Source organism: Delphinus delphis, chromosome 3 (assembly GCF_949987515.2).
Source record: "Delphinus delphis chromosome 3, mDelDel1.2, whole genome shotgun sequence".
In the NCBI taxonomy this organism is placed as follows: Eukaryota; Metazoa; Chordata; class Mammalia; order Artiodactyla; family Delphinidae; genus Delphinus; species Delphinus delphis.
The window spans coordinates 12,560,737-12,580,251 of record NC_082685.1 but is presented as its reverse complement, the minus strand read 5'-3'; the positions used below and the strand labels follow the sequence as shown (position 1 = coordinate 12,580,251).

Genomic DNA, 19,515 nt, shown 5'->3' with positions numbered 1-19,515 from the left:
GCGAAGCTTCATCTGCGGCTCCCCGTCTCTCACATTACCACCTGAACCATGCCCCCTGCCCCCAGTCTGTGGAAAAATTGTCTTCCATGAAACCGGTCCCTGATGCCAAAAAGGTTGGGGACCACAGCTATAGGGGGAGGCAGTGGGGGAGGTGGCAGGGGAGGGAGCTGCTTTGGAAAGATGGGCCAGAAGGGACTTTTTGAAAAGGGGATCTCAAGGACTAGAGGACACCAGCCATGAAGGGGTGTGGGTGAGAGACTGCCTGGTGGAAGGAATGGCAGGTGCAAAGGTCCTGAGGTGGGAATGTGCTGGGTGGGTTCCAGGTGCAGGCGTGGATGGTATTGCCAGGTATGGGTGAGCGAGGGGCATCTGGAGACAGAAGAGGGCAGGGAGGCTGCAAGGGGCCTTGGGGATCAGGGTGAAAGAGTGGGCTGTAGAGCAATGGAGAGTCATGGAGGGTGTATGAACGGGGGTGGGGGGGGGGGCTGTGGTGCAATTCAGGATTTTCAGCAGACTCCGTGGCTGCTGTGGTGAGAAGTCCTTTGGGAGCAGGAGGCCAGGACAGCGTCCAGTGGGAGAGGGTCGGGGCTCTGATTGTGGAAACTGGACAGAGGCAGGCCTGTGCCCACAGCAGTGACTCATTATCACAACTTGCCTGGATTGTTCCCTTCTGAGGACCCCACCTCAACCTCTGGTGAACCTGAACCTGGAGGAGATCAGGACAGGAAAGCTGACAGGCCTGAGGCTTGCTTGGCCCCTGGTGGAGGGTGGGGTGCGGGTGGACCTGGATGGGGCTCACAGGCACGTCCACTCGGTCATAGTTTGGATGGCCCCTCCTGTTACTGAGTGCCTGCTGTCTGCCCGGGCCCATGCTCCACCTCACTTACACACAGGACCAGCTTGACTCAGATAGCCCAGTGAAGCGGAGACGGCTGCCCTGTTTTATACAGGAGGAAGCAGGCTCCTTCCCAGGGCCACACGGTGGGACCCCAGATCCTCGCTCAAGCGTGGGCTTATACCACAGGGTTCTCCGGCCGTGCCCCAAATTCACCCTCGCCGACCCAGTCTGGGAAGTGGGCCTGGGCACCAGTGGGATCTGAGACACTCATTCCTGAGTTCCCTGGGGCCAGCGAGCAGCCTCACAAGCCCCCCCCCCCCACAAGATGCAGACTCAGCGAGGACCTTTGGGAGGCTGAGAAATGGGACCCAACCACTGTGTACACCCCACTCGGATTCATGGGCCTGGGCTGGGGTGACCTCTCCAACCCCACATGGGATCCCAGGAGTGTGATAAATACTCTCTGACAAATGACATCTGTCTCCAGGTGCATATGTGCCTCTAATATTCCAGAAGGTCAGACCCCCAACATGTCTATACTCATTGCATCTGAGTTGGGGTGACAAATGATTTTAATTCCCTTTCTCCTCTAATTTGCATTTTCTAGATGGCTGCCTGGTTGGGTAATGATTTAATGAAATCAATCATTAGTTGGAGATGGGAAGTAAGATCGGGCTCAAATTGCTCAGGTCACAGGGTCAGAAAGGGGTAGCGATTTGTCTGAGGTCACACAGAGAGGAGAGAGGAAGCTGGGGCCCCTCACTCCTGGCTTTAGTTCTCCTAGGGGCTGAGGGGCAGCCTTGAGCCCGTCCTTTCTCTGAGGGGCCTGCGTGTTTCCACCTGGCCTCAGTCTTCCCTCCTGCAAAGTGGCAGCTTCAGACCAGATAGCGAGTTCCCAGCTCTCGCAGGTGAGACCCCAGGACTCTAAATGTCCCAAAATTCCATTCCCTGGAGGCCAAGATTCACTCCTGGACTCAGACAGGTAGTGGAAGGCAGGTATGGGGACAGGAGGGAGCAAGGCTGACTTCTCCCAAAGTTCCTTTGACCTTTGAAATCAAACCCCATACACTTGTCCTTCCGAGTCTAAATACTTTCTTGAACCCCGTTTCCTTCACCCCAAGAGCCTGAAAGTTCTCATCCCCGACGCCAAAGATCCAGAGGTCCTGACCTTCCCCAGTGAGGATTCTCAGCTGGTCAGGCAGAAGGCCTCAGCTATTTCTGACTTCTTGGGTCTGCAGCTTGGGGACTGGGAATAGCCAGGGACCCCAGTTGGCAACGTCTGCTGCCCTGGACCCTGAGAGAGGCAGAGGGTGGGGACCATGAAAGTAATGCAGCCACGGGCTTGTCATGTGCTGACAACCTCGGAGGGCTGTGACTATCCTTCCTATACCCATGGCCCAGATGGGACACTGAGGCACGGGGAGGAAGTGGCCCAGGCAGCTGTGGTGCCCCACTCAGGGGTCTGGGCCCACCATCCTGCCCTCAGCCACAAAGGCATCCTGTGGGCCCAGCTGAGGCCCCACGTTCACTGCATGAGGTGCAAACCCCATGGGGTGGATGAGGGTCATGGCGGTCACAGGCACACGTGGATGTCATGCCACTTGCAGGTCTGGGGCCGCGACACACAAGGGCACACCGACAGCAGGAAGGCATGGGGTCGTGCTTGTGCACAGGGGGCTCCAGGATGCACAAAGGGATGTGACCCAGGAAAGGGGACCACTGTAACTCACAGTCGCATACCAGGGGCTCATGGCACCACAACTTTGGACTCACAATTCCCCAACTGACACAACCCTCAGACACATGCCTTTTGGACACACAACCCCTCAGACATGACACACACTCCTTCAGACATAACTCCTAGACATGCAACCCCTGGGACACTCACCCTTTCAGACACACAACCTCTCAGAACCACAACCCTTGACCGCCCCACCCCCCGAACACAACCCTCAGACTCACACCCCTTGGACACATACCCTTTGGACACACAAATCCAGGACACATAACCTCTCAAACTCACAATCTTAGGACTGCACACCTCTTAGACACAACTCTCCCTCGTACAGCAGGACATTCGGACTTTCAAACTCAACCCAGCCCACAGATGCCATTCAAAGGACACCACCGCAAAAACCTCGGCCCAACGCAACACGCACCTGCTACACCTGGACCCTTGGACGCTCGCGCACCGACCTGGAGGAAGCAGCTCAGAACCCCGAGCGCCCGGCAGCCGCAGGGGACTTCGGAGTGGGCGGCCCCGCCCCCGGGAGCTGACTGGGCGGGGCTTAAATTTGCATAGAGGGCGTGCCACGGGCTGCGACGGACGGGCACTCGGGCGTGGCCGGGTCCCGGGAGTTCTGGGGCCCGGGACTCAGACGCGGGAAGACTCTGAGGTGGGGAATAGTATAATGAGGGAGGGGGGCCCGGGAGGGAGCTGGTTCAGACCTGCCAGGCTTCCCCCGATGTCAGTGGGCGACCCTGACCTGCTGAGCCTGACCCTAATTCGGACCCTGTCTGTAACCCCCTGCTATCTCCTACTCTGGACTAACTTCAAACTGAGTGAAATGTAACTCCGACCCGGGACCTGAGGCCCCAGGCACCGAGACTTTCTCGAAGCCAACCCTGACCCTTGCTCTCACCCAAATGGAGGGACTGCAGAGAGGGGCTCTAGGGTCGCTGAGGGACCTCGCCCAGCTATGTGCCTCCTGCAGCTGAATGTGTGACCCACGTACTTCGACAGGAGGGTAACAGACCCCTCGGTGGCTGGGCGCCCTCCTCCACTTCAAAGGTCAGCTTCCAGGACTGGACCCCCTCCCTGGGATCCCAGCACCACCCAGCACAGGTCCAGGCCCAGAGGGGGATCAGAGCAGGATTAATGAGTGAATCAAGGTGGAAAGAATTACAGGATGAAGATGACTTTTGACTGGGCAATCCTGGAGAAGCCCCCAGTCTGAAGGAGGCAGAGCTACCACATACTCCCTATCCCTGTGGGATCAGAACTGGGCCAGAGGGGTCAGGGAGGGCTTCCCCCAAAGAGGGGTGGAGCATTTATACTGGGCCTTGAAGCACGAGTAGGAGTTTGCCACTGGTAGAAGAAGAGGGAACAGGACTTGCAAAGGTTCAGAGAAAGAGTGCAGAACATTCTTTGGTGGGGGAAGATGAAGCCAGAGCAGTGAGTGGAAGTAGATTGAGCTGGGCACCCAAAGAGAGGCTTGGAGATGGGGGAGGGGGTCCACTGGGGCAGATGAAAGGGGAGAGTAGGTGGGTTGCAATGGCTGCCTGGTGTCCACCTTCTAAGAAGACAACAGGAGGTGACTGGACCACTCAGGGGAGAATATGTGGAGATATTAGTATGTGGGGGACACTGAAGAAGGGAACAGAGACCCTGCCTCTCCCCACACCTCAGTTTCCCCATCTGTGACATGGGCAGTTTGGACCCCCAGCCTGGGCATAGATTTCTCTTTGGACCAAAAAAACTAGGGTTCACACTGTGTCATAAAGGTGGGGATCAGGGTTCCTGCCTCTCCCACCCCGTCTTTGCTGCCCTTCAGTGTCCAACACCAGACACTCAGGTGTCCCAAGAACACACCAGGGCCTAGGCCAGGTTGGGGGCTTCTGCCTGGGCTCAAAGGCACAGAACAAGGCTTGGGGAGTGTGGAGGTGGCTGGGGAGGCCTGGGGCCCTCGAGAGCTGCTGTTTACCCAAGACCGCCTGCCTGCCTCTGATGCAACAAGCAGGCTCTGGTTACGTGAGGGCGGCAGCTGGAGCAGCTCTAGGAGCAGCCCGGGCTGGGCCAGCTGGGGTTGCCCACTATGGGCCACACCTCTTGCCCCCTCACCACTGGGGCTTGCTCCTGTGTTCCTGCCCCTGCCACATTGTCTCCTTCCACCACTCATGGTGGAAACACCCTTCCCATTCCGGTCCATACCATCTTCTATCATTCACACCGTTTCCTATAATGGCTCCTTCTTTCTGCCTTTACCCCTGTTCCTGTCCTATACCCTCCCCCATCGCTGGCTGTGTTACCCCATGTGGACCCACACCCCCCACTGGGCCAATCAAGAGTCTCGACCTCAGTCTTCTCAGATGAGGGGACACTCTTAGGTGCTGGAGTAAGAGGTTGGGGGGTTGAAAGGGAGATTTCGGGGGAGAAGGGAATGGAAAAGGCCAGAGAGGAAGATCTGGGAAAGGGGCCTGGAAGACGGGGAAGGTAGAGACAGGGATGGGAAGGTGAGGAGGTGTAGAAGCTGCTCCCCCCAAGTCCCCCTCTCCAGATCCTCTCCCAGAATGTCAACAGGGGAAGCCTTTGAAGGATCCTCCATGGCAAGGACAGTGTGGTCCAATGGGTAGGGCTTCAGGGTTTGAGGACCCTGGGTTCCCATCCCAGCTCTGACTCCCACTCGCTGTGTGACCTCAGGCCAGTCACTTCACCCCTCTGAGCCTGTTTGCTCATGTGAAAAGTGGGGACAATAGTAGTCTCTCCTCTGGGGGGGGAGAAGCGTTTCAAGGTCGGCCTCCAATGCCCCCTCCTCCTCCAAAAGCCTTACCTATCCCCCCTCCCATCTGTTGTTCTGACACCCCCATCCCTCCTTCTACCTGAGCGCTGACTCCGTGGTTTAGAAATGTCTCTGTCCAGCTCTGTCTCCCGGAGCCTGGGCCGTGTGTTGTGGTAGCACAATAGGGGTGTTTCCATGGGTTTCTTGAAGAACTGGAGTCCTGGAGAGGGTCTGAGTAGCGTAGGGGCATGCGGACCAATCTTGGGGCATCCAGAGGCCTTGCTGGGGGATGAGGCAGGGGCCAGGAAGGGGCTTCCCAGGGGCAGGACCCTCAGAGTACAGAGCAGGCCTGAAATAAAAACTAGGACTTGGGGCTTCCCTGGTGGCACAGTGTTTGAGAGTCCGCCTGCCGATGCAGGGGACACGGGTTCGTGCCCCGGTCCGGGAAGATCCCACATGCCGCGGAGCGGCTGGGCCCGTGAGCCATGGCCGCTGAGCCTGCGCGTCCGGAGCCTGTACTCCGCAACGGGAGAGGCCACAACAGTGAGAGACCCGCGTACCGCAAAAAAAAAAAAAAAAAAAACAAAAACCAGGGGCTAAGAACAAAAAGCCAAAACTCAAGTCTGATTCCCATCCTGACCACTGTGGACCAACTGGAGACAAGTCACCGCCCTCCCGGGCCTCCTTTTACTCCATCCACAAATTTGAAGGAGACTGGTGGAGGGTGGGGGGGACAGTTCCAACACTTAACCCAGGGAGCCCTTCCAGGTTACCCCCACCCGTGGGCGCTAGGCTCCCTACTTGAATGCCCCGTAGCACGGAGAGTTCCCTGTCGCTCTCCTGGCTGCCCACCTATTTCTGGGAGCAAGTCTTAGCGAGCTAGGTCTGGGCATGCCCACACCCTTCACTCCGGGCGGGGCGGGGGGAGGGGGTAAGTCGGCCAGAGCGTCGAGGCAGATGCGAGGTGTTGCTGCGTAATCTGGCCTTGCAGAGCCTTAGTTCGCTTTCTAGAAAATGGAAGCAAGAACGTATGAAGTGAAAAAGGACGGAGGGTCACGATGCACCCTTCAGGATCGGCCAAGACTGGGGACGGGGGCTTGAATCAGGGGCTAAGAACAGCTTGGAGGCGGAGTGCCCGGCCAAGGCTTTGCCTCTTGCGCCCCCTTGCGGCCGGCAGGGGACGGACGTTCGCCCGGCATGAAAGGCGAGCCGGCCACGCAGAGCAAATAACCAGCATCTCCGTGAGCCCCAGGATTTGGGGTGGTGGGGCATCTAACAACCCACAGTCCTGCACAAACCTCTTTGAGAGTACTGGCTAAGGTCATGTTCAGGGGCCGTGGGTGACAGGGAGCCCTCGGAAGGTCTAGGGCACCTCATGACTGCCCCCCACTAACTCACAGCGCCTGAGCCATCCAAGGCTGCCTCTGGGATACATGCAGTTACCTCACTTAGCTGCCTGTCTGTCCAGCGGGTCTGAGCCCTGGAGCCAGGGTTGGTCTGTCTGGCTCACCAGGGCATCCCCTGGGCAGGCAGGGCCTAGCTCAGAGAGAACCGTCAATGATGGATACATGGCTGCATGGCAGGAGGAGAGATGGACGAGAGGTGCCTTCAGAGTGGGTGGAGAGGGAGGGTGACTCTGTGGGGGTTACACACCAGGCAGGGCCTAAAACAGTGTGAACCTGAGGCTCTTCCCTCCCCCTCAACTGAGCTGGGGCAGGGGGAAGGCATGATGGTAGCACACAGGCCCCCAGTACACCCTAGGAGAGGTGAGAGAGGGCTGACCCTGTTTCCTGGTGGTGGGAGGCAATTATTAATACCTCCTGTGTTCCTGAACCTCCTCCCAGGCCCTCAGGCCCCTCCACAGCCCTGATACCCCACCAGGACCCTCTCTGTTTCCCCTAGGGTGCCCTTGGCCTTTGCCACCCCTCTCGCCCAACCACTTCTCTGGGCCAAACTGGGGGATCCTCCCAGAGCAGTGAGCCTGGGACCCACCCTGGCTCTACCCTCGACAACTCAATTCTGCCCTTCTTTATACATTTTGCTGGGCACTTTGTTGGCACACAGCTGGCCTCGGAGGTGTACAAACCATGGGCCATGATCTCCCAGGCTTGGAATTCGCAGGGATCAGATCAGCGTGGGCTCTTCTCAAGTCAGCAGAAACAGACTCAAAGCAATTTTGGCAAATACAGTAATTTTAGGGACTCAGGAAACTGAAGAATTGAGATTTTCTAGTGTCAGGTACAGCTGGATCCAGGGCCCCAGGCAATGTTCTCAGGTCCCCTGGTCCATCTGCCGAGCTCACCAACCCCAGAAGGAAGATGGTACTTTTCCAGCAAAATCCTCAGGGAAGATCTCTCATTGGATCGCATGCCCATCTCAAACCAATCACTGTGACCTGGGAGATGGGGGGCTCTGACTAGCCAGGCCAGGGTCCCACATCCACCCCTGGAGTTAGGGTGGCTTCTCCTTATGGTCTGAGCCTGAGGTGGGCATCATTTCTGCTCGAGGCAGAATGCAGTCCAGGCAGGCAGGTACACGAATGCCTGCCTCAGCCTGTAGAGAAGGTCCAGTCCAGCCTTCCTTGTTGAGATGGAGAAAGGTAGCACCAGGGAGGGTCGGTGCCAGACCCATGTCACACAGCATGTCAGAGGCAGGGCTGGGACCAAACTAGGCCGGGGTCTACTCTTCTGTGTGATCTCGCACAAACAATGCCACCTCTTGGAGCCTCTCTTTTCCCTTCTGCATTTGGGTGACATCTGCCTGATAGGGCTGTCTGAGGATGAAAGATGACCCTTGTGAAGCCTCCAGCACAGATCTGGGCACACAGCAGATGCATGATTGTCATGGTGGCAGTTACTGGTCCGAGGGGCCATGGCCGTGTCCATGGCCAGTGGGGGCGGGTAAGAATCCAGAGGCAGCAAAGCCTCGTCTCAGGACATTCATGGCTGGCCCAGAGGCTCCAGCCACACTTACTTGGTCTTCTGTCCCTGCCAAGTCCCACAAGGCTGTGTCCAAGGGTCCAAGCTTTGGTCGGGCTGGGGGGCAAGAGGTGAGTCAAGGCGAGGTCTGAGAGACCCCTAGGGCTGCAGGGTAGCCCTGATGAGGTGGCGTCTGAGGAAAATCCTGGGCGAGGCTGAGGGAAGAGGTGAAGCACTGGGAGTCAGAGGGTCTGGGTGTGAATCCTGGCATTTCCAGTCACTCGCCTCTCTGAGCCTCAGTTTCCTCTTCTGTAAAATGAGGCTGTGTGTAGAGCCCGGGGCCTGGAGAAGCAGGGGAGGCCAGGACTTGATCCTGTGAAGGTCACCTACAACCCTTGGGGGGGGGCAGTCTGGGGAGAAGTGGGAGTGGAGGCTCCGAGGTAGGGAGTGGGGCGGCAATTCTGGGGAGCAGAGCAGGGTCTGTAGGTACACAGGTGGGATCGGGCGGAGCCACAGAGCAGTTTGTTCTGAGGGGCCGCGGCAGTAGCAGTAAAGGGACGGCAGATGACCCAGGATGTTCACGCCTTGCCTGGAGGCTCCAGGCAGGAGCAGGAGAAACACACTGACTGTGGACGGGTGGAGAGGGCAGCATCTTTGAGGCTTGAGGGTGGGAGGCACCAGGGCACAGGGGATAGGATGGGGGAGATTTTGGGGTGTGGGTCCAGACTGGTGGGCAACAATGGGTGGGGAAATGGGGTGGGTTGCTGACCCTCTTGGCAGCCCCTCTTGCTCCAGGCCCTCCCAGATGTCCCCCAAGTGACCCCACAGTCTGTGGGATTCCTCATCACCCCGATGCCCAGAGCTAAGCCTGTCACATAGCAAGTGCCCGATAAGAACTCTGACTGCACACCCATGAACTCTGCTGCCTCTTGGCTCTCGGGGCTGCTGCTCTAGGAGTTGTGGGGGCCCTGTCCCCTGCCACGCCTCCCTTGACCCTCTGAGACCTCCACAGCACAGAGCACAATCACAGCAAATGAGCAGGGGGCTGTGAGAGCTACACAAGCTGCGGGCACACTCAGTCCCTTGGGTACCTCCAATCTGCCTGTGTCTGCCCTGCATGAGCACAGAATAACAAGACGCTAGGCCTTTCTTGGTGCCACGCTCTCCTCAGATGGTCAACCACACCTCCCAGTACTGAAGCCCTCCTGCAGTCCTCGCCCATCTGGTCCTGGTCACGTGACTGGCCTTGACCAATGGGACAGCCGTAACTGAAGCAAGGGAAGGCTGGATGAACACGTGCACACCGGGCGCCCAACCACCAGGAGAAGCTTGGGCTGTCCTGCTGGAGAGGCCACGTGGAGGACCAGACACCCCCCTCCCCACCAGCAGCAGACAGCACTGGTCAAGGGCCAGATGTGAGGCTACTTCTGACTCTCTGGCCCCATCAAGCTCCCACAAGAGCCACAGGTAGCAGCCAGGTGGGCCCAGCAAAACTGCCCGGCTGAGTCCAACCCAAACTGCACGACCGTAAGCAGGCGAATGATTGGTGTCATAAGCCACTAAGTTTTGGGATAGTTTGTCATGCAGCAGTAGCTGACTGCTACAATACACATCACTCTATGCAGATGCGCCTAATGAGCACTCTGACAGAAAGGAAAAGCAGAGACCAGAGTGAGGAGGGACTTGCTCAGGGTCACACAGCAGGTCAGCAGTAGAATGAAGATTCCAGAGCTGGGTGGATAACAGTCCTGCTGGGCTCTGCCTGAGACAATGTGTTTGGGTAAAGCAAGCAGCTGGCATGTGGAAGGGTATGGAAAATGGGGCTCCCCTCTGTCTTGGGGGGCAGGGGTCCTTGGGATCAGGACAGGGCCTGTGGCCTGGATAAGGGGCAGGAAGATGACAGAGAAAGCACAAGGGAGATGGGCTGACAACAGCCCTGAGCAGCAGAGGGCACAGGTGCCCCTACCCTCTATCCTCCCACGGATGAAACCACCCTACAAGCCTAGGGAGAAAACTTGAGTGGTTAGTCAAGTAGGTCCGTTCTTGGATGCCGAGAACGTGGGTTAGTTCAGAGCAAGGAGCACAGAGAGGCTTCTGGCCCCACTTGGCACTGACCTGAGTCAGAGGGGCCAAAGCACCTCCAAGTCTCTTCCGGGATCAGGCTGAAGAGGGCGGGGGAGGTTCCTCGGGGCTGGAACAAAACATGTGCAGCGTCCATGAGGCTGAGGTCAGAGGCCATGAGGCCTGCTCGGCTAGGCTGGATTGTGCATTGGGGTCACACTCCAGTCCCCCAAGACCCCTGGCCTGAGCCTTCAGGGCATCCTCTGTAAAAATGGGACCAGCGACCCACTTCAGAGGTCGTGCCTGGGCCTCACGTAGGACTGGGAGCTTCAAACCCCCAGGGCTTGCAAAGAGACGCAATAGCAGGTGAGTAGCTACTACGCAAGCTGCTACTGGTGCCTTTCAGAAGCACGGTGCATTTTCGCAACAGCAGGCAGAAGCAGGGCTTCTGGAAGCAGCTGGGAAACTGAGTTAAAAGTAAAAGCGATGGTTTTTGAGGCCCTACTGTGTGTATGGCACTGTGCAAGGCTTGACGCAGTGAACTCCAGTCCCAATGGCTGTCACCCACCCGGGCCAGAGCAGCCAGAGCCAGATGGTTATTTGGTGCAGGGGAACCATCATGAACCCCTCTCACGCTACCCTCAGAGGGCAGGTTGCTGCACATCCCTTCTTACACATTTGCAAGGCCTTTTTGGTTTTTGTTGTTGCTTGTTTTTTGTTTTTAAGGCTTTTTTGGTTTTGACAGTTCTTTTGTCTCAATTACCACAGGCAGCAACACAGTTTTTTTTCTTTCTAAGTGCCTGGTCGGGGACAGGCATACCAGAACCCCACACTGAAGGAGCCAGACACATCTCAAGCTCGAGTGATGGCTTATAGCACGTGTGCATGTGTTTACATGTGTGTTTATTAAGTTATAATGAAAACAAAAACAAAAAGAGCTACTTCTCCAAAAACTCTCTCCCCGGTATGTAAGAACTGTAAGTAGTTTTCATTTTTAGACTGTCTGGTCATTGGCTCAAAGCCTCTTTCAGCTCCGGGCGCCCTCCCAGCTGCCCTCGAGGCCCCTGCCCACCCCCTGAACCCGTCTCCCTTTCGCTCACCCACTGCAGCCACACCCGCCTCAGATGTTCCTCCAACACACCCAGCTCACCAGGCCCCGGGCCTTTGCCCTGCCACTGACGTGCCTGGAGCACCAACCCCGGGTCATCTCTGTCTGCAGGTTGTTCAAGCCTCTGCTCACACCTCTGCCGTCTCCCCAGAGAGGCCCCCCACAGCCCTTTCCTCCTTCACATGTGTCTGAAATGTTCTTGTGTGTTCCGTGTTTACCTGGTTGCTGTGTGTCTCCCCGTGAGGCCACGAGCACACCTTTCTTGGTCACTACCGTGTCCCCAGCACCCAGCCCAGGGCCAGGCACACAGCAGAGCTCAGGAGCTGGGTGCCGAGAGACTGAACTCTCCCACTACAGACGCCAAAGGATGAAAGGAAGTCACTGGCCACCATGAGATGAAGAGAGGGAGTTGTCTAAGGAGCGAGAAGTGGCAGTTCCTGGCTGAGCAGCGAAGGTCCTTACAGCAAGGAGGCTGAGAGCAGCAGGGGCGGGCGGTCCCGGGAACTACCTGTGGCCCTGGGCTGTGGCGTTCATGTGGTCTCGGATGCTGATGGCCTGTTTGAGGAGGCCCTCCACGCTGCGGAAGTAGACGCTGCTGTCGACAAGGTTCTTCACGGCGCTGAAATGGGAGGATGGATCCAGTCAGCGGCACCACGCTCTCTTCGCCCCCCAACCAGAGCTCAGCGGATGCCTGTGCCGGCCAGCACTCATCAGGCACCTGGAGGATTCCATGGGCCTCCCTGAGGGCTCACTGTGGGCTTAAAGATTAGACTTCCCTATGCAACAGAGCACTGGATGGCAACATGCAACTTTCGCTTAACGGCTGCTAGACTATCTAATGCTTTGAAGGAGCTATAAGCACGCAAAAGTGACCTCAAAAATATCTTGCTTTCCTCTTAGGTAACCTATTCCTGCCTCTGAAGGAAGCTTGTCAACTGGACTGTGAAAAGCTCTAGAGGTGAGTTTAGACTCATCGCCATTAGAGGGGCACTACTGCAAAGCTGTGCTAAGCTCTGGTGGTGAAGCTACACTGATGGATGTCTAATGAAAATGTCCCTTCCAACAGCACTACAGGAACATATTCACCAAGCCACGTGGGGCCTTGCTAACGCCAGAAAGTTGCCTGTGCAACAACACCTGCAGTAAAAATAAGAGGGTCGTTTTAAAGTCCTGTTAAAGACAAAGAAATCACTCCCATTTATTATCAGTCAGGGACCTGCTTATGGCTATGAGATCAAAAGGCGGGAGCGTCGGCTGTTGCCGCTCCGTTAACTTGCTCATCTGACACCACCAAATGTAGTCAGCTTTCCTAGTGCCCGTCCACCTTGATAAAAAGCTATCTAGGGCTTCCCCGGTGGCGCAGTGGTTGAGCGTCCACCCGCCGATGCAGGGGATATGGGTTCGTGCCCTGGTCTGGGAAGATCCCACATGCCGTCAAGCGGTTGGGCCCGTGAGCCATGGCCGCTGGGCCTGCGCGTCCGGAGCCTGTGCTCCGCAATGGGAGAGGCCACAACAGTGAGAGGCCCGCGTACCGCAAAAAAAAAAGCTATCTAACGTAAGCTCACTACTGAATAGTTCACCCCAACCAATATACCATTTTAACATCTTTCAGTTTTACACCATTAATGCTGCATAAAGCATTTAGACAACTAAAAGGGCACTTTCATGTCCGTAAAGGAAACAGTCTTTCAGCATTAGAGAAATTCACATCTCACTAAAGAGAAGTGCTCAGAGCTCGGAGCAGACTGGCCCCCTGCCTAGCCTAGGGCTGCTAAGCACTTGAAATATGGTTCATGAGACTGAGGAGCTGAATCTTCCATTGTATTTCATTAAAAGTTAAGTGTAAACAGCCACCTGGGATCCGGGCTCCTGCACTGGATAGCACGGCTAGAGGAACTGGGAGAAAGTACAGACTGATTTGTTATTCCTTGAACCTGGACCTTTCTGATGAACTCTGGGCTGTCTGGGAACTATTCAGCAGCTGCGAGAAAAACTCCCATTTCTTTTCTACTCTTCCTGGAGCTAAGGAGGGTGTCTGTGACCACCATCCTCAGGAAGATGCCATCTGTCTGGGTCACCCTCCCGTCCCAGCGGAAGGGCCAAGGCTGGTGAAGGCAGAACTCCCAGCGGCACGACTTCCTGTCAAGGAACCTTTGCCCACACAACAGAAACAGGCAGGCAAACCGCACAGTGCCACGGACGAGAGCTGCTGGGGAGTATCCAGCCTCCACCAAAACAACCCACAGCCCAAGCCAGGGGCAAACAGCACTCCTAATTAAAGTCGCCAACTCCTAAAGCAAACGGAACAAGCCAGGTCATGAAATACAGTCATGGGGAACAGAACCAACAGGAGCACAGGAGGCAAGGCTGGCAAAGCTGCAACAATGGGAAGAAACACCAACTACTGCTTTTTATTCTCAGGCACGTCTCTCACTTGGGGTTAAAAAATCTGGATATTTAGAGAAAGTTAAACAAACAAAAATAATAAATGGTATATCCACGGTCACAGAAGCTTTATTCATAGTAGCCAAAACATGGAAGCAACCCAGATGTCCATCAACAGATGAATGGATAAACAAAATGTGGTCCATCCATATGATAGAATATTACTCAGCCCTAAAAAAGGAAATTCTGACACATGCTACAACATGGATGAACCTTGAAGACATTAGAGTAAGTGAAAGAAGTTGGTCTCTGAAAGACAAATACTGTATGATTCCACCTATGTGAGGTTCCTAGAATAGTCAGATTCTTCGACAGAAAGCAGAATGGTGGGTGCCAGGAATGGGGGGCGGGAAACAGGGAGTTAGTGTTTAATGGGGACAGAGTTGCAGTTTTGCAAGATGAAAAGAATTCTGGAGACGGATGGTGGGGATAGTTGCACAGCATTATGAGTGTATTTAATACCACTGAACTGTACACTTAAAAATGGTTAAGATGATGAATTTGCATCTTAACCACAAGATAAAAAATTGGAAAGAAATAAACATTAAAAAATAAACAGTCATGTTCATGTTTTGGCCCTCCCCCCAGCTGCCATCCACCCCACCAGCCAGTCTGTGGTCCCCAACTGTGGGTGGGAAACATTGGCCACTTGAGGCACCTCCTGGAGTCCTTATCAGCCCCTCCTGTGACAGATGGGGAGGGGCTGAGGGCCAGAAGAAGCCAGCAAATAGCGAGAAGCACAGGTCTGGGCTGGAATTTTGCCCTGTGGCCAGGTGAGTCCAGATCCGCATGCCTCTACTCAGGCAGGGCAAGGCTCACGGGCAGCCGGCTGAGATGCCCCTGAACACCCGGGGCATAACAGGGCGACCGCGGCAGCGCGGAGGCTGTGGCGCTCACCTGCAGGCGTACTCCACCGTGTAGATGGCTCCCTGGCTTTGCTCCTCCCACCGCTGCATGTCAGCCTGCAGGGGGTTGGGGGCTGTTAGCAGGGGTGGCTGCGACCTCCATCCTCCCAGCTCTCTGGGATGGAGCACCCGAACACCAATCCCCATGGCTGTAGAGAGCAGCCCCCTCCAGCCCCTGATCTTTCTTCCTGCCACTCCCACCCCTCATCAGTCTGGGCCTTCTGTGAACACATGGCGACTATGGCTCAGGGCCTTTGAGCAGGCTGTTCTCTCTGCCTGGCATATCCTTCCCTCACACGGCTGCCTCCTTCTCACCACACAGGTCACAACTAATGCAGACCCTGCTGTCTCCTTCTTCCAAATCTGCCCCAGATCTGTCCACCCAGCCCCTATCTCGGCTGGTGACCATGTGCCTCCTTGCTGGTGTCCCAGCCTTGACCCCTGCACCAACAGAGTAGGCCCCAGCTCACAAGGTGCAGACCCTGGGAGAGGTTGGTGGCTGGGGCAGGGACGGCTCACCTTATGCTGGGCCAGCTCAGGCAGAGAGCGGCGCACGTGCTCCTGCAGCCGGTACAGGGCCACGGATGGCTCGTTGGCCAGGACGTAGACACTCTCAGTGAACTTGTCTGTTACTGGGTCCAGGGTCGACAGTCGGCAAAGTGGGACAGGAGGGTAGGGGGGACAGGGGGTCAAGGAGACAAAGCATCAGACTCCTGGTTGCTCAACCCGTGAGTCCAGCCAGAGTAAAGAGGAGTATCCAGTGTCCCTCCCAGTGGCTGGGTCACCTGTGGCCCCGGTGATGGGTTGCAGGAGATGGTCACAGCAGGGCCGAACAACTCCATCTGGGAGTCACAAAAGGGCCTTAATCTTTTATTTTTAAATAAATGTATGTATGTATGTATGTATGTATTTATGGCTGTGTTGGGTCTTCGTTGCTGCGTGCGGGCTTTCTCTAGTTGTGGCGAGCAGGGGGGCTACTCTTCGTTGTGGTGCGCGGGCTTCTCATTGAGGTGGCTTCTCTTGTTGTGGAGCACGGGCTCTAGGCGCACGGGCTTCAGTAGTTGTGGCACGTGGGCTCAGTAGTTGTGGCTCGCGGGCTCTAGAGCACAGGGCTTCAATCTTGATGACATTAATGTGTCCAGTGAATTCATGATCTTTCCCTTCCCAAACCCACTTACAGTGGACACTGCTACCACCTGCTCGGATCTACTCACATTCCTTTCACCCCAGTGACAAAATCCAAGATTCTTCTTCAGATGCCCACTGGCTACCAGACCCAAAAGTGCCTGGAAGTTTACATGGGTGGATGGCTCTCAGCCATGACTGACCACCGAGGGGTAGGAAAGCCCATGTCCTGTGCTGTGTGTCGAAACAACTCAGAGGTGTGACCCATCCCTGTGAGCTCCCCTGTGGGAACAGACTGTGGCTTCTTTCTGCAGGATTTTACCTGAGGTCACTCCTTGCTCAGCTTCCTCCGCGGCCCTGTCCTATTTGCCCCCTCTCCTCTGTGGGGTTCTCTTGGTAAGTTGACTACACACAAATCCTCATCCCAGGGTCTGCTTCAACAAACAGCAGCCAGCTGGTTGTCCCTGCCCTTCCTACCCCATCAATGAGCAGACCCTGCTTGTTCTGTCGCAAAACAGAGCCCAGAACTCACCCATTCTTTTTTTTTTTTTTTTTGCTGTACGTGGGCCTCTCACCGTTGTGGCCTCTCCCATTGCGGAGCACAGGCTCTGGACGCGCAGGCTCAGCGGCCATGGCTCACGGGCCCAGCCGCTCCACGGCATGTGGGATCTTCCCAGACCGGGGCACAAACTCGTGTCCCCTGCATCGGCAGGTGGACTCTCAACCACTGAGCCACCAGGGAAGCCCCAGAACTCACCCATTCTTAACACTGTACTGCCCTCACTGGTCCAGACATAGCCGCCTCCCACCTGGATGTCAAACTCAGCTGCTCTCTGGTCTCCCCGCGCCCACTCCTGCCAACAATCCAATCCCCACAAAACAGATGGCATGAGCTCCTAAAGAATATATCAGATATGTCTTTCCCTTGGTTGAAACACTCCCATCAGCCAGAAATTAAATCTGCCTTCCTTAACATGGCCCTTAAGGCCCTGTATGTTCTACCTGCTGTTACCCGCCTCTGCCCTCCTCAGCCACTGCCCCAGGCACAATGGCCTCCTAGCTGGTCCTTGGACACTCTCGGCACTGTCGAAAAGAACTTTCTGCGATGATGGAAAGTTTCTGTAATCTATACTGCCCAATATGGTAGCCACTAGTCACATATGGCTACTGAACACTTGAAATGTGACTGATGTGACTCAGAAACTGAATTTTAAAGTTTATCTAACTTTAATTAATTTAAATATGCATAAGTACTGTGACCAGTAGCTACTGTATTGCAGCACAGCTCTGAATACTTTGCCACCTCAGGGCCCTCATACCTGTTGATCCCACCACTGACACTGCCTCCCTCCCCCCCCCAACCATCATTTCTCTTAATCCCTCATGTCTCAGCTCAAATGTCACCTCCTGGGCAAGGCCTTCCCTAATCACCAAGCTTAATCAGATGTCCCTTCACCTTCACTCTCAGCCTCAGCACTTTGTTCATTTCCCTTATGCTTAAAATCTCACTCTATTTTTTTCTTAAATTTTATATTGGAGTACAGTTGATTTACAATGTTGTGTTAGTTTCAGGTGTAAAAATTCTCATTCTTTATTAGGTTACATGTTTACCTAAAATTTGATTTGTGAGGGCATGGGCTTCTCTGAGCCTGTTTCCTCATATGCAAAAATGGAATGATAAAGGTACCCACCTCAAGGTTTGTTACAGAGATGGACCCTATGCTATTGTGCAGGGCAGTGTAGTTTGTGAGGGAGAGAACCCACGTGTGTCTGGGAGTCAAGGGAGGATGTCTATGAGTCTGTCCAGTTTGGGTTTGTCCAGCTCACCACGGTGTCCTGACTCAGGCAGAGCCCAGCCTGCCACCTCCAAACTATGTGTCCTCTTACCTTCTTAGGCCTCCTTGTTTTGAAAATGAGCACAGTAGCTTACACCTCACAGTGCTAATATGAAGGATATGGAATTACATGTACTTGTGACTTCTAAATAATTAACTAGTGGGAGTTGCCTGGTAGCCTAGTGGTTAGGATTCCGGGCTTTCACTGCTGTGGCCCGGGGTTCAATCCCTGGTGGGGGAACTGAGATTTCACAAACTGGGTAGCACAGCCAAAAACAAACAAACTATAAACAAATAAATTTGTTAAAAAAAAAAAAAGAAAAAATTAACTAGTGATAACATATATAATAAAGTATCAAAGACATTTATACTTTAAAAATAACTTGTGGCATTTTGTAATTTGTAACTATGTGATTTACATATATTTGATAAGTTGATGTAAACGTATGCAAATGCATAAATACAAAGGAAACAATACGCACAGCAACTGCCATGCCCCAAGCGTTCTTCCAATGCTTTACAGATATCAGATTACTGGGGGCTTCCCTGGGGGGCTTCCCTGGTGGTGCAGTGGTTAAGAATCCCCCTGCCAATGCCGGAGACACGGGTCCCAGCCCTGGTCGGAGGAGATCCCACACGCCGCGGAGCAACTAAGCACGGGTTTTACAACGACTGAGCCTGCGCTCTACAGCCCGTGAGCCACAACTACTGAGCCTGTGTGCCACAACTACTGAGCCTGTGTGCCACAACTACTGAAGCCCGCGCGCCTAGAGCCCGTGCTCCGCAACAAGAGAAGCCACCGCAGTGAGAAGCCTCCGCACCGCAAGAGTAGCCCCCGCTCACCGCAACTAGAGAAAGCCCGCACAGCAACCAAGACACAACACAGCCAAAAATAAATAAATAAAATTTAAAAATATTTATCAAGTTACTGAATTATCATAATTTTATGGGGGGAGGGAGGGAGGGAGTCTATTATACTCTCCATTCTACAGATGACAAAATCGAGGCACAGAGACTTTCTAAATGTTTCAAAACTAGTCAGCGGCCGAGCCGCGATTTCGTGGCAACACCTCCTAAACGCTCCCTCCGCGCCTTGGCCCCCTCCCGCCCCCAGTCTGGTCGCCCTTTTGCGAGTTCCTGACCCCTCCGCCCGCCCGGGGCCCCACACCACCTTTCTTTCCCTTGAGCTGCATCTCCGGTTCTTCCATGGTGGCTGCGGCCCTATTTCGAGGACAGGAACCGGAAGTCTGGGGTGGAGACAGCTGCCTAAACCATCCCTGGGAAACTGGGGAACCGCATTTCTCCAGTTCCGCTACTCATTGGCCTGCCCTCCTCGATCTTTAGTCTACCCAGACAGAAGGGCTGTGAGTTAGAGACTGGGGAAAGAGGCAATCGGCAGGTGGGTGAAGAGGGGCCGGGAACCCCTTGAAGCTCCAGGAGGGACACTCAGGCAGGGGAAGGGCGCCCTCCTTTACCGAACCCCTTTTCCGGGGGCATATTGTGGGAATACTCCACACAGTGCCCACTTCGGGCCGTATAAACTCCCTTCTTGTACCCCTCTGCTGCCACCAAATCCCTGCACATACTCCTGAGCCCCCAGGACCGCACAGGAGACATTGTTATGGACGGGGACGCCGTCTGTCTGAAGGTGGAGCCACTTGGCTCCCTCTGGGAAAACCTGTGGGTGGTATTGGGAGAGAGGAAGGAGAAGGTCAGGGAACTCTTGCGAGCCCTCTGAGGCCCCGCCCACCCCTCCCGTTCCTACTAGGCTCCCTCCCGAG

At 55.1% G+C, this 19,515-nt stretch overlaps 1 protein-coding gene across 7 annotated transcripts; it reads right to left on the bottom strand.

The window, feature by feature from the left end:
* Nucleotides 1–5,702: 5,702 nt before the first annotated feature.
* BORCS8 (BLOC-1 related complex subunit 8) lies at nt 5,703–19,382 on the bottom strand. Of its 7 annotated transcripts, none has more exons than XM_060007998.1 (6): nt 18,906–19,352; nt 15,294–15,406; nt 14,767–14,831; nt 11,933–12,043; nt 10,371–10,446; nt 5,703–6,344 (listed from the first exon to the last, which is right to left on the bottom strand). In XM_060007998.1, the coding sequence occupies exons 1-5, from the start codon at nt 18,940–18,942 to the stop codon at nt 10,413–10,415; spliced, it is 360 nt and encodes a 119-aa protein (XP_059863981.1). In that variant the 5' UTR covers nt 18,943–19,352; the 3' UTR covers nt 5,703–6,344; nt 10,371–10,412. The 7 variants fall into 7 exon arrangements, with proteins under 7 accessions (XP_059863981.1, XP_069396654.1, XP_059863978.1 ...); XM_060007995.1 differs by lacking the exon at nt 5,703–6,344 and adding an exon at nt 7,142–8,470 and having other exon boundaries at nt 18,906–19,351; XM_060007997.1 differs by lacking the exon at nt 5,703–6,344 and adding an exon at nt 7,143–8,372.
* Nucleotides 19,383–19,515: the final 133 nt, after the last annotated feature.